General features: G+C 51.8%; 1 protein-coding gene across 50 annotated transcripts in view; it reads right to left on the bottom strand.

The window, feature by feature from the left end:
• Positions 1–27,225, bottom strand: part of CELF4 (CUGBP Elav-like family member 4) — a 321,563-nt gene that overhangs the window by 219,203 nt on the left and 75,135 nt on the right. For all 50 annotated transcript variants that reach the window (XR_006693956.3, XR_006693958.3, XR_006693957.3 and 47 more), the window contains exon 2: positions 22,853–22,935. Coding sequence is in view for 28 of the 50 variants with exons in the window: in XM_065534268.2 (XP_065390340.1) it covers positions 22,853–22,935 (83 nt within the window). In the remaining 22 variants the exon portion in view is untranslated. The remainder of the gene's footprint in view (positions 1–22,852; positions 22,936–27,225) is intronic.

Here is a 27,225-nt window from a genome sequence, read left to right as displayed (position 1 = left end):
AAGAGCCCAAGCAACTCCCCAGAGAGCCCTTGCTGGGCCCTCAGAGGCACTCGACATGTTTGTGGACTGTGTCAGGAAATTCACAAAAAACTCTTCAGGTCTCTCATTTCATGGGGTCTCTACTGAACCCCATGATCAACTTGAAATGATTCTTCCCAATTACCAGAAGTGTATCTCAAGGCCTGGGGAGATTAAACTGTCTCCCTAGGGTCACAAAAGAAGCTATAATTGGAAGTGGAAACAGAAGTCTTTGGACCTGGGCCAAAGAGTCCTGTCTACCCCTGTTCCCTCCTGGATCCTAGGATGCCAGCCCTCCAGGACTGCAGTGCCATCACCCAGCTGGGCCTGAGATCTTTCTTTGGAGGGAGTTTCCCAGGGCAATGACCACTGTTATTGTCACTGCTCCTCTCCAGCCCCGACCTTGCTCAGTGGGTCCCAGCTCCTGGCCTGCAGTGTCCAGGACCTCTAAACACTCCTGCCAACCTGGAGGTTTTTTTTCCTACCTTTGTGGGTGTTTTCTAATCTGTCCCCACCCAACTGAGTGTGACATTTTACAGTCATATTCCTACCTCCTGGTAGGGCCATCCAGGGCTGCTAATGAGGCCTTCCTTGGTTTATGGTAATGGAGCCCTCCTGTCCCCTCTCCCACATGAAGTGTACCACACCTGCCACCCCCAGACACCCAGGCCCCTCCTCCTGACCCCGAACTCAGGCTGCCCTCCCTGACAGGCCCCCAGCCTTGTGGCATATTTACAGAAATGCCACTCAGCAGAACAACCCAAATCAAATGAACGGTAACGGGAAAGCTGCTAGCTTCTAAATTAGCGGTGCATAATTAGTTTCATGCATAAACCTCTGGAAAGCACGGGGCTCGGGTTGGTGAGAGAGACAATTAGTTTTTGCGAGGATGAAGAAGAAGAGCAGAAAAGGAGTGAAGGAAGGCGGGAAGGTTGGCTGGAGTGGGGCCTGGGCTGAGTGACATGTAGATTGCATCTCTACAGCCAAGCTGCACACACTGCCTTTCTATCTGGGAAGCTTTCTGATGCCTCCGGCTCGGGGCTCTTAAAGACTCCCATCAATGCCCAGCCTCTCCCCTCCCACTGTTCTGGCTGCAGAATGACTCAGGCAGCCCGTTCTAGGCCCCTGGCTGGGGCTGCATGGTGGGACACTTGGACCATATGTGAGCCCTCGGGGGAGACATCAGAGCTTTGTCCATATCTGTCCCATGACTCAGGACTCTGCCTGGGGTGGGCTTTGGTGCTCTGGCTGGCCTGCTGTTTTGGGTGTGGAGGTGTGTTTCTCAGACAGGCTGGCTGAGAATCACAGTCCTTTGAATCTCAGAGCCCCTGGCACTCTGTGGGCCACGGAGCAGCCCTGCCAGGGGAGGCATCTAACAGATGGGGAGTGGAGAAGCCCAAATTTTAGCCTGCCCTGCCTGGTTCACAGGGAACAGGGGCCACAGTACTATCTTCAGACTTCTAAACTCAGCCAGTTTGGCCCACCCACACTGGCAATGCTGCCTGAAGGGGGACAGGAGAAGAAAGCCCAAGTTGATGTTCTCAGATGCTCTCCTGGGATAACTACTTCCTTGTGTGCAATCTCAGCAAATGGACAGGTCTGTGAAGAGTCTCCTTGGGTCTCCCGGGTCCTCAGGACACTGCCACGTGCTGGATCACCATTATCCTGCTTCTGGGCAAGTTTCTTAACCTCCACAGGCCTTACTTAGTTTCCTCACATATCAATTAAAGAGGGCAATTCCTGTCAACCTTCCTGCAGGCTCTGGGCGGGCTGGTGTCTCAGGTTGGGGAGATGCCTGAGGAAAGCTCTTTGCATGGAGGCCTGCAATCTTTATTGCTTATTATATATTATTTATTTAGTCTTAATTTACAATTGCTTGATTTCTGGAGGATCTTAGTGCCATGGGGACAGAAATGTGCTGCCCAGTCCTCAATAAAGAATGCTTTTCCTGCCATGAATAAACAGAATATCCAATCAACCACCCATCAAATTGCCTGGCCCTGGCACAAACAGAATGCCACTAATGAGACACAACACACATTAGCTTAATGCTCTACCAGGGGAAGAAAGCCGGTCCCGAGTGCCAGCCAGGTTATGGTGGAAGGTGGGAATGGGCAGCCTCCATGTGGACACTGGGGGAGGGCTCTGTGTGCCAGCACCTCAAGGGCCACTGGGCAACCCTCAGAGAGCTGAGGTTTGTCTCAGTGGGATCACTGCTGCAGGTCCGCTTTGCTTGACGACAGTGGGGGTTGACTGTGGGCCCACTGTGTGCCCAGAGCTGGGATGGCTCTGTGGGTACCATCAGAGGAGTCTGTGTAGGTTCAGGGAGATAAAATTCATGATATAAAACAGAGTGCAATGTGGATTGGAGCACAGAGCAAAAATCATGTGGTTATGCAGTAAGTGTCATGGAAGGGAATTGGCATGCATGAGGTAGTCAGGAAAGGCTGCATGGAGGAGGAAGACATGAACTTCTTCAAGGACAAGCAACAATTGGGGCAGGGGATGCATTCAGATGACAGCCACAACATGGGCACAGGAAGGAAAGGAGAGCTCAGTATGCTGGCAGCAGAATCATGGGAGTCCAGGAGCTGGGGTTAGGAATCCTGACTTTGTTTGATAGCGCCAGGGAGCCCTGGAGGGTCCTGGAGTGCTGGCAGAGTCAAAGGCCACTGTGGACCACATTTAACCGGGTTCCTTCTTCAGCTCGCCTCTGACATCCCCCTTTCCAGGACAGCTGGGATAAGGCTCCACACGGGGCCTGCTGAGTCGCGCCTGCTCTTTCTGTCTGCTCTTTATCACTGTCAGCTGCCTAAAGCCAAGCGCGAGACAGCTGCCCTCCCCAGTGGAGCTGAGCTCCCTGAAGATAAGACGAATGTCTGCAGGCCACAGAGCTGAGATGTTCTGAAGGAAGTGGAAGAGGAGGAAGAAGGAATAAACACCCATCACATTAATAAGAGTTTGGGAGAAGTGAGGGGCTGAGGCCAGGAGTCTCCAGATGGTGTTTAGTGAAATGACAGTTTGATGCCTAAGAGGAAAAATGGAACTGTGGTATGCTGGGAGCTTCAATCTTCATGGGGCGGGGTTGGGGATGTGGGCGCATGAAGCCTGGTGCAAGGTCTATACTTACACAAGCCTGACCAGAGCCTGTTCTAGGTCCCAGCAGAAAGGGCAGACAACCCCCAGGATGTCTGCTTAGGGACTCCCACAAAGTGGGTCTGGTCCCAAGGGTTCATGTACCCATGCAGCCACCCACTGCATTCCACCAGTCTCACAGCTACTGAGAACTTAGCAGGCCAGCCTTGTGCCAATGATGGGTCCACATGAATAGGTAGGACCCAGTCCCTGCTCTTAAAGAGAGCACAGGCTAGGGTGGAGTGGTCATGTTAAACTCTGGTAAACTGAGGTAGGCGTAGGAAATTCTAGGCATGCAGGAGAGGGCATCTTATCCAGATTGGGGAAGGCTCCCTGGAGAAGGTGGCATGTGAGCTAAGTTTGGAATGCTGGTCAAGGACTGACCTGGTGGGAGGAGCTTTGGGTGGACATAGGAGGACGCCAGGCAAAGGAAACTAGTGGAGCCACTGAGCAGGTGTGGAGCCACATGCTCACAGGTGGGGGAGTCAGGAGCCAGTGTTGTCCCAGATCCTGAGGTCAGAGTGGGAGGTAGTGGGGATTGGGGAGGAGCTAATGGTCACAAGATGAATGACTGAGTCAGTGAAGGGTATTCAGGAGTGTGACTCTCAGACCCCCACCTGATCCCATCCCTTGTCAATATATGGGTCATTATGGAGTGTCAGAAAGCTACTCTGGTTAAAACATTCTCCCTGTCCTGCTTGGTACACTGCCTGATATTCCACATCAGAGCTCACTTCTTTTAGGTTAAACAGAGTACTTCTACCATCTGTACCTTGTTAGCAGGCACTTTCTCTACTCTCACCTGTGGAGAGCAGGGGTCCCAGAGGGCAGGAGGCCATTTCTGGGATGTAGGCCATGTCTGGAACTTGGCCCTGCCCATCCTGCACATGGGCTGGGGCAACTCCACAGCAGGGAGTTTTGGGCACAGCCAGAATAAGCGTGGTGGCTTTATTTGTTAGCAATGGGAGCCATGCACTCGGGAAAGTCAGGCAGAGTCAATGGCCAGTGTGGACCAGACTGAGGATGAGGTGGCACAGAGGCTGGTATTGAGTAGAGCCCACAGGGGAGCAGGCAGGGGAGGGCAGTGGAGAGATAAAGGAGAGAGCAAGGGAAGGAGAGTCAAAGAAGAGTCCCAGGCTTCAGAATTCATTCTGTTTCCATTTCTCCCCAAGTCACACAGCTGCCAGAGTTCAGACAGATGCTGTGATTAGCATTTTAATGCATTTCAGAGGACCTTGTCCAAACTGCTCTGGAAATCAGAAATCAAGAGTTTATCTTCAGCTGTCCCTAAAGAACTACATTCTCTTTCAATTTCAAAGGAGTCTGACAAAGTGTGTGCACATGTGTGTTCGTGTGCCCACATGTGGACATGTGTAGGATGTCATGTGTCTCTCCCATGTGTGTTATATGTTCGCTTCATCTGTTATGTACACATACTTCTGTGTGCACCTATATGGCATGCACTCTGGTGTGTGTATGTACGTGCATGTGTGTGTGTTTGAGTGATGAGTGTGCAGCTACATCTGTATGTGCACAAGTACATCTTGCATGTGTGTGCATATTCTACACGGGCCTTTGCAAGTACGATTTTATCCAGGATCGTTCACGTGGAAGAGGGAGAGCTCCATGCTAGTTGAAAACAGGTCAGTACTGAGTGACTCGGGCTGTCAGGGCACCTGGGCCCTAGGTAATGGGAAATGCATTTCAAATGCATCTTTGGCTGCTTGGCCTGATCCTGAAGCTGTGTTTCAAACAATGCAGCTGAATGGTATTTCAAGCAAAGTGCATTTCTGGAGTACTAATTCCACTCCCATTGAACAGTGCTGGCCTCAGAGGCCTAGCCTCTGCGAGGGTTTCTGGAGCCCCAGAAGAGGGATGGGGCAGCTACTAGTGGGTCAGGGCCATGGCAGGGCAGGGGTTGGGAAGCCAGGCTCTCAGGACATCTGTGTGGGGTGAGTCCCCTCTACCTGCCTCCCAAGATTTTCCTCCTGCCGCCTCAATCTGGCCACACCTATATCCGCCAAGGCTGTTTTCTGGAAGATGGATGGCATCAGCCATTCAACTAGCTTCAGGAGGAAGGATTTCCTTCTCCTGTTGTATTAGTCCATTCTCACACTGCTATAAAGACATACCGGAGACTGGATAATTTGACAAGAAAAGAGGTTTAATTGACTTACAGTTCAGCATGGCCGGGGAGGCCTCAGGAAACTTACAATCATGGTGGAAGGCAAGCAGAGGCAAAGGTACATCTTACATGGCAGCAGGCGAGAGAGAGCCAATGAGCAGAGGAGGAAGAGCCCCTTATAAAACCACCAGATCTTGTGAGAATCCACTCACTATCACGAGAACAGCATGGGGGAAACCACATCCATGATCCAACCATCTCCTACTAGGTCCCACTCTCGACATGTGGGGATTACGGGTATTATAATTTGAGATGAGATTTGGGTGGGGACACAGAGCCAAACCATATCACCTCTCCTGGCCACCTTCTCTGGACATACTTCCCTGAAAGTGTAGCACTCAGTTCCAAACTCAGATTTCCTGGGACCATCTTCCCAGCTTAGGGAAAGTGGGATTGTCACTTTCCTTCTTTAGAGGGAGGGACCTGTTAACTGCAAGACTGTGCCAACTTTTAGGGAGCAGGGCAACACCACTGGCTCCTTTGGAGTCTGGGACCAACTAAAATCTAATCTTTAACCCTTGCCTGACCTGCTTACCCCTTCGTGTCATGATGGCAGGGGTCTCTACTTGTAGCTGGAAGGAGTGCCTCAGAGTCATTCTCTGCTCCACCTGTATGGCCCAGACAGTGATGTGGAGTTGGGGGATGTATCTGCTGGGAGGGGGGCCGGGGAAGCAGCAGACAGTTCCTTGTGAATTTGTTTAATGTAAATACATCCTCTATTTATCTTTGGCCGTTAATAAATTCATGCATTATTAGAAAATCCCTCATACCAGCAGACCCGCTGAGTTAGATCAGCTCGTTTTAAGAGATTTCCTGTTGGCAGGATTCAAAGCCCACACCTGCAGCCGGCCCAGGCACAAGGATTTAACTAAACGCCGCAGATAATTAGATCAGTTAACCTTGCAAATTAAAACAAGCACATCGCATTAGCTCAGTTTATCCAAAAAGAAAATATTAAGTTCTCCCAGATAAATAGTTTAATAAGAATAGAAGAAGATGGCACACACTGTCTTCCCAGAACCTCTGGGCAGGAGTGAGGGAGGGCTCAAACAGTGGCCAGATAGCAGGTTTGCTTCCATTGATTTATCTATCAGTGATGGATCAGGTTCTTGCCCACTGACTTAACAGGAGCTAGAAGAGTTTGAGGAACATTCAGGCATGGTGCAGGCTGGAGCACACAAACCAATAGCAAAACTCCATGGGGTCTGAGAGTATTAAGGGGCATCAGTGGGAGGTAGCCCCCACTGCCACTTCATAACGCAGGACAGCCCCAGTGAATCCCTGGGGGATGGCTAGAGAATGAGGGTTCAAGCCCATCAAGAAAGGCTTTCTGCAAGAACCATGACCCTCTGTGCCTTGGCCACCGCAAGTTCGTTGCATCTGTTAGATACTGAATACTTAAGGAGTTGGCCGAAGTCTTTGTATATTTCAACACTACCGAGTCAGAATAGAGGGTAATTTGAACTTTAGATGTAAAGTTGGTCTTTGAAAAATCTATCGAAAATTTTGATTAGCAAATAAATAGTGTAGACAAAGTTCTATGTGCAGGAATATGTTGTCAACCTAAGACCAGTGTTTGCAAGTGGCTTACAAATCCTCTGTGTCACTTCATCACTGTGCTGGTTCATCAGCCTGCTGTGCAGGCTTTGCATCTGCTCATTAAAGCAGTGTTAGACGTTAACTTGGAAGCACTGTTGGGTTGTCTACTCAAAAGCAATAAAACTTCACTGAGCACACCCCATAATACGGTTGTTAATGGAAATGGGTGTCTTCCCCAGCTCTTCTGAATTAGGGTAGGTTTACTTGGTTATCAATCATGGAGCCTTTTCAAGATAAAGGCCATGTTGCAAATGAGAACAGACCCAAATGTGGCATCCCAGCAGCGTGGTGTCCAACTGTCTAGGCGAGTGATGCTTACATCCCTTCCCACTCCACTTTTCTGAAGTTCCCTGACCCTCAGGAGGGAAACATAATGGCAGAGTGGGGCCCTCCTCATGGATCAAACTCTTCTAGCCCAAGAGGAGGAATCAGTATTTTCTGACAATGCTGGACAAAGAATAGAGGAGCACACAGGGTTTCTGAAGCTGGAGGAGCAGTGAAATAACCCAGGGAGCATTTGCAACACATGGATCCCAGGCAGATTCTGACTCTTCATGACTCTGTGTGTGTGTGTGTGTGTGTGTGTGTGTGTGTGTGTGTGTGTGTGTGAGATAGATAGAGAGAGAGAGAGAGAGAGAGAGAACCTCTTTCTTTACGTTTATTATAAATCTGAATGTCAAAGAAATCCCTACAAGCAGTAGTGAGATGAGGTGGTTTGGAAACCTCTCCAGCACTGCGTGGTCTGCCCTGAATGGAGACTTTCTTCTTCAGGTGCAACAAATGTTCAAGTGGTCAGGGCAATGCCCACTTCCCTCATCAGCTTTAGGGCCCAGAGGGAACCAAGTTTCCCTTCAGCTCTCCACCAGCAGGACTTGCCCCAAACCAAGTGAGTAGCTCCTGCCAGCCTGTGCCCACTGAGGCTGCTTCTGGGAAGGGGGACTGAGGCAGGCTCTCCACTGGTCCCAGCTCCTGTTCCTGATGTCACTTCTCCACCTCAGTCCTCTCATCAGGACTGGCACAGGCCTTCCCCATCCAGACCATGCCACGTACCATGTGGAAGCGGACACTCTCCTACTTAGGAAGCTTCATGAGCTCCCAAGAACCCAAAGGAAAGGGAACAAGCTCCTCAGTGGGATGTGTAAGGCATTACCCACGGGGGTCCCAACTCATGCTAAGTTCAGCCCCCAAGCCCTTCCTGAACTCCAGCCAGTGCTCCCTGATCTCTCCCTCCTCCTTCCCTTTGCCCCTGCTGTCACCTCACAGCAGTGACATCTCCAGCCCCCTCCATCCACCTAGATCCTGCCAATTCCTGCCCAGGCAGTGTGACACTCAGTAAGCAGTCCTGTCTTGAAGCACTCCCAAACCACTCCCAGTTCTACATTGCAGTCTGGAGTCTCGATCCATTGTCCTCTAATTGCTTGGCATGTACATCTTTTCTCCTCCACAGGAGGGAAGCCCCACGGGCAGCAGGGTTCTCGCCCTCTCCTCACTTCCACCTGTCAAGCAGCACCTAGTGTGGAGTTATGCTCCTGGTGGGTGCTCAGGAAACACTTACTGAATTGAATTACAAACCTTCTCCCAGGCTCTGAGCTGTTCCAGCTGCTGGATGCCAGCTGTCAGTGCTGCTGGGAGAGGCTGAATGCATATTCATTTCAGACCCTCTGTCTCTTGGCCTTGAAGGGCCTCCCGGACCATCTTAATCCATGAGGGTGTCCAGGGCATGACTCTGCCCCTGCTCTCCCTGGTTAGGGTTTTCAATCGTCTGGGCTGTGCTCGCGCGGATTCCAGGGGTGCTGCCCTGTTTCGGTGTGAAGAACGGTGAATAGGGAGTGGAGAGGGAGGTATGACGTAGGTCTCATGTGGGGGATTGTGCAAACCATGAGGACAAATTTAACTAACACCTCTTGTGGGGGCATGAAGGTGGTGATCTTGAGCCCTCCTCTTCCAGCACAGCCAGGCCTTGGCAGGGCCTGCTCCAGCATCCTTATGGACCTGCCCGCCACTCTCACAATGGTTTCCATTCAGTGTGGTGGGGTTTGTTGGTCCCTCCCTGCGGCCAGCCCTACACTAGGCTATCGAACTGGGAGGTTTGCTGCTATGCACCCCACGCTGGCTGCCCTCTAGACCTGGGCAGCCAGCGGCCACGGATGGATCAGAAGGGCCAGGTAGGAAGATTCACTCCTTTCTTGGAGACAGAGTCACTGCAGCAAGAGTGGCAGCCGTAGAGAGACTGTCATTATGCACATTTCCTGTGTGCAAGAGTAGCAGGATGCTCGGCACTTTGCATGCTTCACGCTATCCATACACAGCCCCTGGATAAAAGAACTATTGGCACCTCAGGGCTGAGATGAGAAAACTGAGGCACAGAGAAGTTAAGTGATTAGCCCAAGGTCACACAGCTCAGAGTGGTGGAGCTGGGATTGGAGGCTGGGTTGTTAAATTTAAGGCCTGAGCCTGCCCAGTGGCATGGAGGGTTTGGCCTCTAAGGCCTGACGGTCTTCAGAGAAGGGAGAAATTGGGAGGCCTGAAGCAGAGATGAGGATTAGTCCAGGCTAGAGGCTAGGGAATTTGGGACCTAGCCAAACTGGCTGGGGCTGGGGACTGGGACTGGTTCTATGTGGGCATTTATGATGGTTAAGCTAGTAAAACTTAGAAAAAATCATGGGATCTTAACTCGCCCCCAGAACTGATTTGGTCCAATGTTGGAATTACCTGCATCAACCCCTGAACCCTGCGACTCAGACTGCTTGAACATGTCTGTGACCACAGGCTCACTACCTTGTGGGACAGCCCAGGCCACTGGCAGAGGCTATGAGGGAGGGCCTCAGGAGTACAGGGCAGCACAGGCCAGCCCGTGCTGTCCCTGGTCCCCTCCTTCCAGGCTCTCAGCCATGCTGAAGCTTACCAGGAGGGTCAATCTGAGGCAGGCTTTGCACAGAGCACCCCTGCCTCACCCCACACCCCTTTACAAAAGAGGTCCTGCTTCAGTCTCTGAAAATAAAGTTGGTGCCATTGCTGCTGGCCCTGAAAGCTGGCCGACCCACTTTCAGAGGGTGTGAGACCACTGGTGCAACTGTCAAAAAAGTGGGAGTGCAGAATCGCCTGTGGAATGCCTGTGGTGTGGCACAGCTGTCTGCTGGCGTGGCGGCCTTTGATTCTTCAATATTTAAGCCACACACAAAGGCACAGAAGGGTACAAACTCGAGAAAGACACAGAGGACACAAATACGCTACCTAAGGGTAGCTGAAATTTTATTCCCTTCCCCCTTATGAATCTCACAGAATTGGAAACCCTGTCAGTAGCTGGAATAAACATGCAGAGTTAGCAGCGCTGCATGAAGAAGCTCCTCTGGACCACACCCTAAGACTGCTTTCTTGACAAAGCGTCCTCATGGAAGCATCAGGGTGTGATCTAAGCTGAAGGCAAATGCCGCATGTGTTGTGGGGCGGGGAGGTGGCGGCTGCTGCTCCAGCCAGCTTGCTCTTCTGTAACCCCTGACCAGCTCTACCAGGCTGTGTGAGGGCAGACTCTTCCAGATCCTACCAATATTATCCGGCCCTTCTTCTTCACTGAAGAGCACAGATTTGTTCATGGAAGACATGTGCATAGTCTTTGGCAAGATATCCTCTTTCCCAGACTTCCTTGCAGCTAGGGTGGCCCTGTGACATAGTTCTGGCCAATGAGACATACTTAGATGTCTCCTGGAGAGGGGGCCTCTTGGAAACCTTTTGCATTCCAGATAGAAGGGACAGAGGCAGCTGGACCTGCTCTGCTTGATGACAGATGCAACGCCCTCCGACAGCAGTGAGGAGAGGGAGTCTGTTATGTTGCTGCTGTTGCCTGGTTATGTTGCTGAAGCAACACGAGGCCCCAGACTCTGTGATGTGCAAAAAACCCAAAGCGTTATTTGTTGAGGCCACTGCAGCCAAATGAATTTCTTTTTTTTTTTTTTTTTTTTTTGAGACGGAGTCTCGCTCTGTCGCCCAGGCTGGAGTGCAGTGGCCGGGTCTCAGCTCACTGCAAGCTCCGCCTCCCGGGTTCACGCCATTCTCCTGCCTCAGCCTCCGGAGTAGCTGGGACTACAGGCGCCCGCCACCTCGCCCGGCTAGTTTTTTTGTATTTTTAGTAGAGACGGGGTTTCACCATGTTAGCCAGGATGGTCTCGATCTCCTGACCTTGTGATCCGCCCGTCTCGGCCTCCCAAAGTGCTGGGATTACAGGCTTGAGCCACCGCGCCCGGCCTAAGTGGAAGGGTGGCCACTTAGAAATTGCAATTCAGAGAGGTTAAGTGGCTTCCCGAGGGCACACAGTAAGGCTCCAGGCAGAGCTGGGGATGGAATCAGGCTCTGCCTTCCATTCAGAACACGACTTCTCTAACACAGAGGCAGGCTAGGTGTGGGGTGACACCTCGAGGGTCACTGCCCTGCCCCATAGGGACCCCGGGTGTCTAGCAATCATGCCAGAGTCCTCTGCCAGAAGAGCCTGGTGTGTGGCCTTGGGGTGACAGGGATGATTCCTGCCCTCATGCAGCTCTGGCTTTCTACAGGGTTGGTGCCCTAGGATGAGGAGGAAGGAGCATGGGCTCTGGAGCCAGATCTCTCCATGGTTTTCCGGTCTGAGCAAGCCCCTTTGCCTCAGTTTCCTCTTCCATACAATAGCACTAATAAGGCTTGGTTAAGACCTGGGTGATGCTGTCTTAAATAAATGAGATAATATTTGTGAAGTGTCTGGCTCATAGCGAGTACACAGTGAATGGGAACTGTCATCGGGGTTAGAGAGACAGGATTTTTTGATCTGCTCTCTTATTTGGGATGATGCTGCCAGGCTCGATCTGCAGTAGATGTAGGTGGTGTCCTGCCCATGACCCCTTCTCTTCCCCACCTCAGTGACAGTGGGCTGACTTCCAACTGCCAGCACCAGCACTTCCAGCTCGAGGGCTTCCTCTGACGGTGGAGCCCACTTTGCCCACCCATGCAGTAAACCAGAAAAGCTAGAGAGCAGAAGACCCCTGGGCACATCCTTGGCCACAACCTGGCAGAAATTGGTGCATGAATAACCCAGTTCTCTGGCCCTTTGGGTGGGATGACTCCAAGGAGTATGACTGACACTGGCTCTAGAGTCCCAGCGGGGTTCAGCAACACCCGCAGTGGTAGCTGGTCTGCCTGATAAGATACCCCTTATTGATTTCCTCTCTTCCTTGTCTCCACTATTGACCCAATTCCTGGGATCACCCCCACAAAGAAACTATTTGCGCTCAAATTTGCTTGTCTAGAGTCTGCTTCTGGGAGTGCTCCAACTAAGACAATATCATTTAAAGCCTAACATTAGGCCATTGGTGGTTGAACTTCTTGTGCCCACGAATCTCCCAGGGATCTTGTTAAAAGGTGGTGGGTGCTATCTGAGTGACGTGGCTCAGATGATCTGGAGTAAGCTCAAGACTCTGCATTTCTAACAGATCCCGGTGATGCTGATCTGATGCCCACACTTTAGCCAGGGTTTAGACTTCCGGTGCTGTTGACCTGCAGAGGTTCAGGCAAGGGCAAGATCAATGTGGTTTACAGCAACCTAGAGGAGCATCACAGAGGAAGGGAGCATGGGGCTAGGTCCTGACACCCTGGGAGGATTCTGGTGGGTAGGCTGGGAAGAGGCAGGGCCTTTCTAGGGAGCTGGGAAGCTGGGGACTTGCTGGGGCCTGAAGCCATGCCTGGCATGTGCAGGATTTCAGAGCAACTGATCTGCATGGAGTTGATTGGAGCCCGCAGGATGTAAGGGGCTAGAGGCTCTGAAGCACAGCAGTGTGAGAAAAGCCTCCTCCATCTCCAGACACATTTTCCCTGTTCTCATCCCCAACTCCAGGAGGAAAATTCACACTGTCCTAGCTCCCCAAGCCTTCCTCCTCTTACTCATTTCCTGAGGTCCCCTCTCTTTACACACACAACCAACTTCTGTCCTCCCTGCTCCATGGAGTCCTTTCTGGTCATCCCAGCTCTTTTCTGAAATATAACGGGACATATAGTCCAAACTGCATACTTGAGCCATCCTATATTTTTATTATCCTCTTAATTATTTCATCTGTGAATTAGGAGTCATAGGACTTTATTGTGGCAAAGGACTCCGAAGGTCATTCCCACTCACATCATTGGTTTGTCATTAATAATACAACTTGGATGATTTATAGCAATTCACAGCATATAAAGAGCTCACACATGTGATTTTCATGATAGAAATTAGGAAACTCAGACCTAGAAAGATTGGGTGGCTTCCCCAAGTCATCCAGCCGGTTGGTGTCCTCTGCATAGGCTGACAGTGTTCTGAAGGGTGGAGCAGAGCGTTCGGCATCATTTTGCCTCTTCTGTGCTGGGCACAGGGTGGGCCACACCAGGCTCACCATTAAACACACTGTGCTCCTTCAGCCACCAGAAGAGGATGCCACCTGCATGGCGCCCCCTGGTGGGATCGTGGGAACATACCACAAATGCCTTTTATTTTTATTTTTTTTATTTTTTTTTATTTTTTTGAGACGGAGTCTCGCTCTGTCGCCCAGGCTGGAGTGCAGTGGCCGGATCTCAGCTCACTGCAAGCTCCACCTCCCGGGTTCACGCCATTCTCCCGCCTCAGTCTCCCGCGTAGCTGGGACTACAGGCGCCCGCCACCTCGCCCGGCTAATTTTTTGTATTTTTTAGTAGAGACGGGGTTTCACTGGGTTAGCCAGGATGGTCTCGATCACCTGACCTCATGATCCGCCCGTCTCGGCCTCCCAAAGTGCTGGGATTACAGGCTTGAGCCACCGCGCCCGGCCACAAATGCCTTTGATTAAAAAAAGGGTGCTTGAACCACAGTAAACCTCGGGGCCCTAGAGAGAACTCATCTCCCCTGCACTCCAGCCCTTTCCTCTTTACAACAGCTGTTTTCATGAGGAATTAAAGAATAAAGAACAATACTGTTTTTTTCTATTATCACCCAGGCTTGCCCATTTTTGATGGAATGTGGCAGCCCACAGTTCCGGATCCCTGCAGGTCAACAACAAAGGCATGTGTCCTTCTGCACGCCCACACACATGCGCCCCAGCAGAAACCCTCCAATCCTAAAACACATCCATCCCGAAGCAGGAGCTCACACAGACATTCTGTTTCTCAGCCTCGTTTTCTGGCGAAAGGTCAACAAACCTTTTGGAGCCTCACACGGACTCACGCAGGCACAGCCCTCGCGGCAGCCTCACATTCCCGCTCCGGTGGACACACACCTCGCTCCACACACGCCCACACTCACACCTGCGCCGGCGGCGACTGCCGGGGCCAAAGCACCTTCCACACAGCACTTCCTTTCTGCATCCCTGACCAGAGAGTGAGGCTTTCTCCTCTTTCCAAATGTACCCCCGCAGGGTGAGCTAGGCTGAAGACTTTCTGGAGGGGCATGGAGGTGATATGGCTGGAGTGGGAGCTGCCAGAATGATCTGTTAGTGCCTCTGGAAATGCCAAGGCCAGCAAGGTTGCTCAGCAGAGGGGGAGCTGCCTCCTTCCCACTCATCCTTGCTCTGGGCCAGTCCCAGGCACAGGCGCAGGAACAGGAAAGCAGGTACAGGTTGAGAATCCAAGATGGGAACTGTGGCGTTAAGGGAGCAGCCTGGGCCCCAAGGGCAGTGCTGGGTGCGGATGGGGATGGATTGGAAAGCTCCCCGAGCGGGGCAGAGACTCTGTTCAGAGGAAGTGATGTTGGATTTGGGCCTCCAAGGATGAATGGAGACTCTCCAGGCAGAGGAAATGACATGGAAAAAGAGGAGCTTGCAGGAAGGCAATGTGCATCTGGAGGGTTTGTGGACAGGATGTTGTCTGCCCTGGCTGAATCTTGTGGGTGACAGAAGCCCTGGGTGGTTTGCAGGTGGTGGGACCTTTATCTTACAATGACACCCTTGGCCAGCCTCTGAAGAATGCATCAGGGGGGTGAGGGCCTGGAAGCAGAATGCCACCGTGGTGGTGTGGGCTTCTCCAGGGCATGTTGGCTTATCCTGCCATCTCTCTCATCGGAACTCCTGGGCACTTCCCATCACTACCGTTTTTGGGGCCCCTAAGGATATTTTCTGGATCATGAGCTGTCTTCACACTTGCCTCCCAAACCAGATTATAAACTCCTTCTGCAACAGGCCGTGTCTTACTTATTTTTGTCCGATGCCAGACACCCTGCCTCCCACAACCAAACTCCGCAGGGGGCAGGCTATCTGTAAACGCTGCTGCTGCTGACTTGGGTGATGGCAACCGTGATCCAAGCCACACTGGGGCAGTGTGAAAATTGCAAAATGCCTGTCTGGTGTCCTTAGAATGAGACCTGAGCAGAGGGCAGGGGTGGGAGTACCATCAGGAATCCAGCCCCAGCCCTGGGGGGCAGGCAGTCTGGATGCTCTGCATCAGGGAGAGACATACCTGACCCACGCTTTATTACACTTGTCACCAATGGCCTCGGGTAGTGGAGAGCAGGAGACACTGTCGTCCTCGCTTTCCCCGTCTCCTCTCGTCTCCCTGTTGTTTTAAGTAATGTGAGTAATGCTGAGCTCATTATTCTTAGAAATATAAAGAATGTCAGAGCCGGAAGGGGCTTGAGAGGCAACCTGGCCCACCACCTCCTTCACAGTCTAGATGGTGTGTCCAGGGAGGGTCCGAGCCCATTGCTCTGCCCAGGCCATGTGGCTTGTTGGTGGCAGGCTGGACCTGGCCCAGGTTCCCTCTGTTCATTATCTCATGTGCCCTCTTGTTTGTTTATTTCCTTCAAATCATGTATGATGACTGCAGGCACAGAGGTTCTCTGGTTCTTTCAGATAAACTTGTTAGGAAGCCTTTCTGGGCACAGTCCATGGCAGGTCTGGACTTTGTCATGGGGGCCACTGAGAAGATGAGGCCCCTGTGAGAGTCAAGAGCCACTTGCTTGAAAAATGGGGAACCCTCAGGACAGTGGTTGGGGCAGGGAAGGAGAAAGTGGAGTCTAGGAGGGAAGACTATGGGCACATCCCCAGGGAGAAGGAGGACTTTGAGACGTCTCTGCGGGGAGGAGATTGAAAAGATTTTGCATGAATACAGTGGGACATGGGGCTGGGCTGAGGGCTAATGTGGAAGAGAAGAGGCAAGTTTCAAAGGCATCACAGATGTAGCCCCTATGCCCTCAGTACCTGGATGTAAAGCGCTTCGGACTTCCCTCTTGGAACCTTGGTGTTCCCTTCTGTATAATGGGCCCAGGCTGGTGTCCTGTGGTGAAGGTCCTGTTTAGCTGGAAAGCCTGGCTAGGGCACATGCCTGCCAAGCCTGTTTGCTGTTGGGGTGGGGGCCCTTCTGAAGGTATGGGCTAGAGAAATGCCCCACATGAGCGGGTCTCAAGGCCTGGGTTCTGGCCCCAGCTCCGTTATAACAAAGTCTCCATTCACCTAACCCAGGAGAGAGCTGAGCTGGAGTCGGTGCTGAAACTGCTAAGCCCTTGGGTCAAGTCTGCCCTGTAGACGTGAGTGCATGTGAATGGCAGGCGACAAATGAATCCTTAACGCCCAGAGGTGGGCTCTGCCCTCTGCTCCTGCCCGTACTACTCCCCCTACCCTGTGCTTACACCATTGGAGCTTTTGCCTCTTCACAAGTCCTCCCTCTTGTAACACTCTAAGGACCTTTGGGCTTGTTCCCTGAATGAATGAGAACCAGCGAGTAAGGGAGGAACGCTCTGCCCCAGGGCCTCACTGTCCCACCTTCTACCTGCCCTAGGCCCGGGATGGGGTTTCTTTCCCTTGGCATTGTTGACACGTGGGGCCAGATCATGTTTTGCTGTGGCACTGTCCTGTACATTGTAGGATATTCAGCAGCAGCCCGGGCCCCTACCCACTAAATGCCAGTAGCATCTCCAGACAATGTCAAATGTACCCTGCAGGGCAAAATTGAGAACCACTGCCCTAAAAGGACAGATGAATACTTCTTTTTGGGGAATACGAGAAAGAAGAAAGATATATCATCCATTCTCCCAAGAGAGAAAGAAGAAAGCATGAATCCAGGTGAGATACAGAGGAAAGGCTGGGGGACCCCCATGACTCAGACACTATTGTGGGCCTTTATCCTCCCTACTGTGGAAGAGCCACAGGGCAGCCCCTTTCTCAGTGTTATGGGTTGAACTGTGTTCCCCTCACAAGATGCTGAAGTCCTAAACCCAGGACCTATGAAAGTGACCTTCTTTGAAATAGGGTCTTTGCAGATGATCAAGTTAAGACGAGGTCATTAGTGCAATCACTGCTGTCTTCATAAAAGGAGAAGTCTGGACACAGACAGTGTACACTGGGAAGGTGACACAAAGGCACAGAGGGAACACCGTCTACAACCAAGGAATGCCTGAGGCTCCCAGAAGTGAGGAGAGAGGCCTGGAACTGATTCTCCCTCACAGCCCTCAGAAAGAACCAACTCTGCCAACACCTTGATTTGGGACTGCCAGCCTCCAGAACTGTGAGACAATACATTTCTGTTGTTTAAACCACCCAATTTGTGGTACTTTGTTGCAGTAGTCCCATGCTAATACACTCAGCAAGAGGAAGGACAACAGGACCGGGGAACTGGAAGAGTGTGTGGATCTGGCTGAGATGGTCTCTGCAGAGACACAGAAGGTGGCAGGGGGAGATGCAGATGCTGACGGGACCCAGACTCACTGTTCAGAGACAAAAACCAACACTGTGCCTATAGGACAGACAAGTGGAAACACATCCCATTTCTAAAATGAAAAGCTTTGATTGCACCAATCACTAGAAGTTGTAAAACTACCCCGAAGAATTAACAACCTCCATACATGCTAACTACATCCATCATAAATTCGTCTTTAGTTTCTGTTATCATATCACTGTCTCTGGGGACCCCTGTCTTGTCATCATTTGCCCTTTATAATTTATTCATCTTGTTATTGCCTGCATCCTTTCTACTTATCATTCATCTTTACAGTTGTACATAAAATTAGATGGATCCCTCAATGGCAGGACTGTCAGGAAGGGAGATGGGCCTTGCCAGGGAAGCCCCCACATGGTGACGGGGGCCCCACCGGAGCCTCCTATGGGTGTCAGGGTTGAGGTGGGTGGGCCAAAGTTGAAAGAGGGAGGGAGGAGAGAGAAAGGAGAGACGAAGTGTGAAGGATAAAAGAAGAAAGTGTTGGTGAGAGAGATAGAGGAAAATGTGCAGAGGGAGAGAAGAGAGGAGAAAATGGGGGCACAAAGAGAAGAGAGAAAAAGAAAAAGAGAAAGAAAGGTGGAGAAAATGGGATTAAGAAAGAGAAAAGTGAGAGGAAGGCATAGAATGGAGAGACACTCTGAGATAGTAGTGCTAGAAATCTAACTGAGCTCTTTTAAAAATAATTTTCCCACTTTAACATCTTTCCTGGTAAACTCAAAGGTCACAGTGAATTTCCATGGAAGTGACCCGTCCTGAGTCGCGGTGACCTGAGTTGGGAGGTGCGATGGCGGGACTCTGCATGTCTGCCAGGCTGACATGAGGGGAGGGGAAGGGGGAGACAGCAGGGAGGAGTGTGTTAGTTTGCTTTGTATTCTAGGGTTGTTGGAGTGAGGACACAAAAGCCAATCTTTAACTAGTGAGTTGGAACTTTAATGTTTACCAAGCAGATACAGCTCCCACTTCCCTCACCCCCATCCCCGGCCAGCTCTAATTCCCATTGCTTCCTGGCCTCCTACTGACTGGACCCAGCTCTTTCCCTGCCAGCCCTGGTGAGAAGCCTTTTCTGCTACCAAAGGAACAAAGTGCTCGCCACAGTTTGTCATAGCACCCGGTTTTCTCTCATCTGAGCATCTCCCTTGAGACCTTGTATTCCCAACTTTGGAAACAGAAGGGCTCTTCCTGGAAGATAATTCCCCATAAAGTCCCAATGGCTGGAGGAGCTGTGACAAAGCAGCACGGGTCGATTTTAAGGAACAGATTTCTTTCAAGAGGCTTCCTGTGCATACTGTGGCTCCAGGTGGTTCTCAGAGTGGGTCTCTGCTGCCCCGTGTGAGTTGCCTGGCTCCTGGCCTGTCGTGTGTACCTCGACTCTGGGCAGTTTCTTGGACTGGTGCTCCCATCTGACTCATTTTACTCCCACCCTGCCCATATCCTGAATGAAAACTTTGAGTCACTCCTCCACTCCATGGTCATCCTGGTTCTCTCTAAATTCCTAAAGCAACTGGTGGCACTGGCAGAGGCAGGTATCCTGGGCTTTGGTAGCAGACTCACTGCTGGTCCTGGCTCGGCCACTTACCAATTTTGTGACCTTGGGCAAACCTCAATCTCCTCCTCTGTGGGGGATAATCATGACATCTTCTTCAAAGGGTGGTTGTGAAGATAAAATGAGGCAATGTAGGTAAAGTGCTTGGCATCATGCCTGTCGTATAGTAAGTGCTTAAAAATATTGTGATTATTGAACAATTGTCCACACTATCCATTTTATAATAACATGTGCTGTCTTGTATTGTTGACGATGTAGACATTTTTGTGTGTGTGGCTTCCATCCCCAACTTGGTGGGCAATTCCAAGCGGGGAGGTGGATGTGGTTTTCTTATCTCTGTATTTTACAGAACGTCTGGCACACAGGACATACTTGTTGATGGATTGAGAAACTGCCCTATGTTGACGGTCCCCTGTGGATAGTGAAACAAATTTTGTGACTAGAGGGGCATGGGCATGAAAAGAACAGGAAGCCAGGAAAGAGTGAGATCGAGAGTATGAGGGAGAGAGAGGCAGAGAGATTAGAAAAAAAACTCTGCCTGGATTCTGGCAGAAGGCAGTGCTTAAAAAGACCCAGATGAAGCTTCATAGTTTAATAATCTAATTCTACTAGAAACATGCCAAACTCAAAAATAATAATCCATTTGTGACACTGGTCCAGGAATGACTCCATCAGCCATCAGAGGGCTCTGCTTAGGCTGGTTCCCAGGGATACTGGGAATCACGTATCACTGATTTGTAAGAATAGCCACTGTGGTCTGGTTTCTGAGCTTCCACTGATCCCAAGAGAAATGTCAGCTTCCCTTTTCAGGCCCCCAATGAAGACATGTGCTAGGGGTGCCTCTAGTTCTGTCTCTGTCATTTTGTTATTGTTGCTCATGGTGATGGTGGTGGTGTGTGTGTATGACAGCAATGGGATTATTTTTCTTGCTGGCAACAGGATGCAAGCTCCGTAACTCGCTAGAAACAGCATAGGCTGCCTGTACTATCTTTTCTCCTCTTTCTCTCCTCAGTGAGAAAGTGGAGGGCTGATTTTAATGGATTGATTTTAATGGATTTTGAAGTCTGGAAAAGTGCATAAATTGCTGAGGTTACCAGTTTTCCAGGTTCTTTTTTTTTTTTTTTTTAATTTCATTCTCCTTAGTCAGACATAAAGTGTGCTTGCTGGGGCACCTAGTGTGGCCACCCCAGACAAGAAGAGGTCCCCCTCTGCCTCTCACCCAAACAGACAGCCATGAACACAGCCTCAGCTGGCAGGAGCACCTATTATTTGGTTGGGTGAGAGCATTTGGCTTGGTCCCGTCCCTGCATTTGCTAGTGGCACACTTTCTCTGATCTCAAAGTAGAGAACCAACCAACAGCAAAAACACCAGATCTGCTTTCTGGAATCAAAACAACTCCACTTTAAAGAATAATTTTACTTGGTCATTTTGTATTTCATTCGTCTGCATGTAGGTTTGTGTGGAGACAATGTGCCCTCGGAACTTCGAGCTGCAATCCGGTCTTTTATTCCTGCCCCTCCCTCTGGTGGGCCGTGCCTGCCCCGAGAATTGTTTGATGAGGTTTTTGAGGCCATGAGTCTCCCTGTGAAGCCTTTGAAGAAGGGATGGTATTCGAGGGGACTCTAGGCTACGTTTCAGCTCTGCTGTTGGGCTCTATCTATCTTCCCCCCTCCCCGTCCCAACATACATTCACGTTTCTTTTTGCCCTTTCCCTCAAACTTACTCAACTTGTCTTTGTGATTTCAGAAAAATGCCACTGGATCTCCTAGTATGAAGGATTAGCACAGATTATGGGGAACAGTGTTAATTATCGGTGGAAGGGGGGCTGGCGCGTCGCTCCAATGTGCTCCTGATTTCCCCTGGGCCTTTCTGCCTGGTAATAAGCCTTCTTTAATCTGGCAGGCCCCTTGGTGAAATCAGCACCACGGACAGTGATATTGATTGCTTCTGAGAAACCATCACAGCTGCTCAACCAAATTACCTTTGATATGTGACCTTTAATGTAATTACTGCAACATCAAAGTATTTCTATAAATTATTAAAGAACTAATACACTCCATCATTTAGCTATTCTATTATATGTAAAATAAACAACCACAAGTTAATGTTAGATCCTCAACAATCCACACTTGCTACTGAAATACTCCCAGTTCCCAGCCTCTCCCCTTTCAAAATCCTAAACCTCCCCCTCCCACCTTCTGTCTGTCTGTTTCCACATCTGATTCCGGCTTTTAGCCATCATGAAACTCCCCAGCAATCTCTCTCAAGCTGATGAAGGGCCTCCCATAACAATGTGCTATTTTCTATTCCATTTGGGTGGCTCTAAAATATCTATCACAATCTCCCCCAAAACAAAGTACCATAAACACTTTATTAATCAGCACAAACCTTTCTCAGAAGCCTTTGATTATCCTACAATATGGCTTTATGCTTCACACATAACATGGGGCGATGTGGAGCATATTTCTGCCATCTTACAGAGGGCACCCAGAAAGTAATTACTATAATATATGTGCATGTAGCCGCGCCACTGAAAAAACAACTGGGGAACGGCCACCCTGCCAGAGCTGGGCTTCACACAAAATCTGTGCGGTGCTCGATTTCCATATATTTGCATCTGTGGGTATGTTATTAAGATGACTCAGCCCCGTGCTTTGCAATCACAAATACCAAAATACAATACAAAGACTGTCTTAATGGAAGGAAGGCCCTGTGTAATTCAGCACTCCCCACCCCTAAACGAGTAAAGAAAGATCTTTGATGCAAAGGAAGGCTGCCTCCGCCCGGAGTTGCATTTTCTCTCCGTCTACCTGGTTAACCTTTCCCGCTGTGGGGTAGAAATGGAAACGTGTGTTTACATACGGTTGGCTTGGTAAGAATGTAAACATGCATGTGTAAGCATGGGTGTGCATACTTATAGAACACACGTGCTTCCCTGCAGTGTCCATTGTATAAGCGTCAACACTATATTTAGAAATTCTTTAAATTATGCCCACAAACACACATCTTTCCATTTATCTTTAGATACTCAGCAGCCGTATATCTCTCCCCCCTCACCACCGCCCCATCTCTCTGAACCCACAGGAGAGACCGCGCAGACCCTTGACCCAAAGAACACTTCTTATTTTATGGTGATGAACTAGCCTCGATAATAGCCATGGCTGATATCACACCCAGTTAGGGGGGCCATAAATAATTATCTTCTCCCCCGCACAGAAGCTATAAACCAGGGCCGAGGCGCGATAGTTTATCAAAGACGAGGGCTGGCTCCTTAAATAAACCGCGGTGATCTCACTCGCGGCGCCCCCTCCCACGCCGCCCCCCAGTCACCCCGCCCAGAGCGGACGGCGTCGACTCGATGGGCTGACTGGATAGCGCACGCGGCCCGCAGGCCCGGCGGAGGCAGCTCCCGGCTCCGGTCGGTGCCCCGGGGCGCGCCGCTCCCCCGCCCCAGACTGCCCGCGCAGGAACGGCGTCCAGGCTCCACCTTCAAGGCCACGGCCAAGTGGGGTCCCTGCCCCGATCCGTCGGGCCCGGACGGCCGAGAGCCCGGCGATTTGGGGGGCGCGCGGGCTCCCGAGCGCAGGCGGGCGGCGGGCGCCCTGACGCTCTCTCCCCCCGCGCCGCGCGGCCGCCCGGCCTCCCGAAGTCGCCCCCTATCGGCGCGTCGGCCGCTTGCGCCGCGGCGGGCGCCACTTACCCCGGGCAGAGTCTTCTGCTCGTGTAGCGCGCTCTGGGCCTTCAGCGCTGACTCACGCTCGCAGTAGGTGAGGAAGGCGCAGCCTGGGGAGGGAAGCAAGCGCCGAGAAGGGTCAGTGGGGAGCCCCCGAGCCCGCCGACGCTCCCTGCCGCCCGCCTTCCAGGCTCCCGCCCCTCCCTGCCGCTCGGTCCCTGTCCCCACCTCTCTTTCTCTCTCGTGCACTCTTCTTGGAGCTTCTCTGCCTCTCTGTGTTCCCGGCTGTCTGCTTCTCCTACCTCCCTTTGCTTTTCTATTTTTCTCCCTCCGCGGAGTCTCCCCACCCTGCATCTTCCCCCCACTACACCCCCCTCTCCCTACGGTTCTCTCCCTACCCGGTACCCTGGTGCCTCAGACCTCTCTGCCCTGTTTCAGCGTCAGCCCCTACGCTTCCTAGAAGGGGCAGCTTCCACCCCTCACCCCCAGCACCTCTAGCCACACTTGACCATGGACTCTCCTGGCCGGTAGGAGTGCTGGGCGCTGCTACCTCAGGGATGGTGGAGGGCTCCTCTAAGCCTTCCAAATAAAGGCTCAGTCTGTAAGGAGTACCCCAAGCCAAGCCCTCCTAATAAAATAAACGTACCCTGTGTCCCTTGTCCCAACCTCTGTTGTCTAATTTGCAGTGACAGGTGGTCTTCACACCCCTCCAAGTCATAGGGCTCCTAGGGCATATCCAGGCCACCGAGGCACAGCGCTAGATCACCCTTGCTCTGCCTTTAATTCCCTGGATGACCTTAACAAATCACATCCTCTTTCTGGCCTCAGTCTCCCCACCTGTGAACTGGGAAGGCTCAGTCTAGCTCTCCCGCTGAGTAATTCTAATTGGGCCACACCCCACCCCATCGACAGGGAATCTGGATTTGACAGAGCAATATACTCAAGGGGTGACTTTTCAGTGCTGTCCTTTAGGTGTGGTGACAAGGCCAAGAGAGTGGGGATGGGGGAGTCTTTCTGGGAGTTCTCATAAGCTGCCCAGCGTGCCCAGTGTCAGGCCTTCTTCCTCTGCCTGCAGATGTGGCTGAAGGTGGCTTGGGAGGCCTGCAAGGCTCAAAACCATGGGGAAAGCTCAAAAGCTCACTATGGCGAAAGCAGGCTTGAGTGTTCTGGGGAACAGTCACCTCAGACCTTTTCAAGCCACCCATGGCCCCAGAGAAGGCACCCTGTGGAATCGTTGCCTCTCTTGTTCCTCGCTCTCTCACATGGTCTTATCCAAGGCCACATCCCCAACAACCTGTGCTCCCTTCTGCCCCCCATTCCTCTGCTCTCACCACCTCCTCACCTGGTATGCCCTTTTTCCCCATGTTCACTTCTCCCAAACCCGTTGATCATTCAAGAATCTGATCAAGGTCTACCTACTCCAGGCAGCCCTCCTTGGCTGGTCTAGTCCATCCCCAGCCAATCTCCACAGCCAGCCATTTGGTCATTGCCATGGCCATTTATTTCCTGAGTTCTCACTCTGTGCCAGGCTCTGTGCCAGACCTCGTGGCCCAGGCCCTCCTCTCATGAGGCCCACAGGCTGCTGGTGCCAGTCTGGTACCTACGCCAGCCCTTGTGACCAGGCATGTTTTAGACTCTGGTTGCTGGGCACAGAATGCTCCTGGTGTCCTCTGCAGCTTCTGACTCCTCCACCATCCAGCCTGCACCCATTGAAAACCCTTTTCCTCCCCTTCCAATGTAGAAATTCCTCCTGCCTCCCTTCCCTTTCTGGCTTCAGAGAGGAGGTGGAAAGGGAATGTATTTGTGAAAGGAACGGAGATGAAAGAAGGAAGCAGGGAGAAAAGCCTGGGAGACAGAAACTCTCGGCTCCCAGTGCCCCCTCTGCCTTCCCCACCTCTCAACTCCTGCCCCAGGCTTGGAGAAGCATCAGAGAAGCCTCTCTCCCACTCTGTCTCATCTCTCCCTTCCTCCAGACACCAGATCGCCCCTCCTCCCTCTCCCGTCCTCCTCCTTCCTGGTCACTGGCAGACCGTTATTGATGGAGACACCCGGGGACTGAAATGAATAGCGGTCAGAGGCCCCCGTGACGTCGTCCCTCGTGCTGCCGCCTGCTTCTCCCGGGGGCGTCTTTCCTCCCGTCCCCTTGTTGGCCTTGTCCTCTGCCTGCAACCAGGAGGTGGCCACTGCCTCTGCTGCACGCAGGCAAGCCAGCTTGGGACAAGGTCAGGGGCAGGTTTGGAGGGAGGAGGATAAGGGGAGGGAGGAAGAGGAGGAGGAGTAGGAGGAGGAAATGACCATATTGTTTCCATGGCCCAAGATAATAAGAAAAGGATTCCAGAGGAAAAAGAATCTGTTGCTTTTGTCCATCTTCCAGGAATTTCTGCCACAGTTTTTGAGAGAGCTCACAACTTTGTTGTGAACGAGAATCTTTTAGGATCCTCCAGACCTTGGGTGACCTCCCCCTGCCGTCTCCACCCCCTGAATTTATCTCCTTCCAGTCTTCCCCCCCCCTCCCCACTCACCGGCCCCCTCACTACTTCTCAGCCCGCTAGGCGCACTCTGCCTTAGGGTCTTTGCACTGGTCTTTCCTCTGCCCAGAAAGGCCCCCCGACCCCACACCTGCTATCAGCATGGTGTGCTCCTTCCCTTCCCTCTGGTTTCTGCTCAAATGAGACCTCCTCAGAGACACTTCTCTTGACCACCCCATTTGACATAGCCCTGCGCTCACACAGACCCTGACTCCTTGTCCCATTGTGTTTTCTGTTTGGCACCCATCACTCCCTAACAGAGTCACATATATTTGCTCATAGATGGACAGGCTCCCCGTGCTCAGATGAGGTTAGGAACCTGGTTTTGTTCTGTTTCTACTTGGTTCTCAGTGCCCAGCATATGGGTGCAGGCTAATATGTCAGAACACCTCAGCTAATTTGGTGGGGGCAATAGGCACAGAAATGGTGCTCAGAGGCTACTGAGAGCTGTCCAAGATCTGTGGACACTGAGGCACACTGGACTTCCATAGTGGTGGCAGGGCCAGAGGTTGCCCGAGGGTTGATAGGCGGGTTCCTGATGGGAGGGTTTTTGCCCCAAGAGCTCCCAGGAGCCTGTTGAACCTGACAGTGCACTCTCACCATGCTTCCCCTTTCACCCCCAAGTGGATCCCAGGAAAGGCTGATAAACAACTGCAGATCCTGATTCCTCCACCATCCAGCCTGCACCCAATGAAAACCCCTTTCCTCCCCTTCCAGTGTAGAAATTCCTCCTGCCTCCCTTCCCTTTTCGGGTTCAGAGAGGAGGTGGAAAAGGAATGTATTTGTGAAAGGATCAGAGAGGAAAGAAGGAAGCAGGGAGAGAAGCCCGGGAGAGCCCCTTCCCAGGCAGGGCCCACCTCAGTTTCCTCATGTGTAAAATGGGAAAAGTAATGGCCCTCAGAAGCTTGTGGGGAGACCTACTTGCCAGTGAGTATGAACAGCCTCTGCAGGCTTCACTAAGTGCAGGCTGCAGTGTCAATATCAGTTCACTGTTGTGAAGCAGGGGCTAGAGAGGTGCTGAAGCCCCTTCCTTCTCTCCCTCTGCACCTCTGTGAGGCGGGAGTGGTTGGACACAGAGGCTGACTGGGCAGTCCCACCCCGGGCCCTTCCCAGTCCATCTCCAGCCTGTCTGATGCAGCGGCTGACACGCCAGCACGGCAGATTAGTCGGCTATCTTAAGGCTCTTTGAGAAAGGCAAATGCGGATAAGCAGTTATTAACGCTGACTCCGGGGTTCAAAGGAAGGGACCAGTCTGCTCCCTGGCTGAGGCCAGAGCCCTGGGGGAATGGTGACTGTGGGGAGGGAGCTGCAGGAGGAGAATTTACCATCACAGGGTGCTGTGGATGGTGAGAGGCCTGGGGTGGGGGTTGGGGGGCTGGGGAAGAAAGGGTGCCCAAACCTCAGCCATTGGACACTCACTGCTCTCTCCTGGAGAGGGAATGGGGGTGGGACACAGAGAACCCCCAGCTAGGACAGCTGGCCTTGACTTCCTGTGGCTCATTTCCACATCTCGCAGGGATTGAGGAGGGGGCTGTGGGCTGTGAGGATGTCCAGCCGAAAGCGGGGAAGGTGGGGAGCATCAGCCTCGGCCCAACAGCCACCAATCTGCCAAACTCACTCTCCTATGATGTACTGAGGTGTCTCCAGAGATATCCCTGGTGGGGCCCTTTGGGAACTCACAGTTGAGGTGGGAAACGGGATTCTCTCAGGGAGCAGCTACCTAACAACACAAGACAGTGTGGGACAGAGGCTAGCACCGGGCTCTGAAAGCTGAGGCTTGAGAAGGTCTGTGGAGGGTGCCTCATCCTTCCTGGGGATATAGCTGGTGGCGTAGAAATCTCTCCCCATCTTCACACCCAGAAATCCCCCCCA

The sequence above is a fragment of the Macaca fascicularis genome, chromosome 18, assembly GCF_037993035.2.
Source record: "Macaca fascicularis isolate 582-1 chromosome 18, T2T-MFA8v1.1".
Taxonomy (NCBI): Eukaryota; Metazoa; Chordata; class Mammalia; order Primates; family Cercopithecidae; genus Macaca; species Macaca fascicularis.
This window is presented reverse-complemented; position numbering and strand designations above follow the sequence as displayed.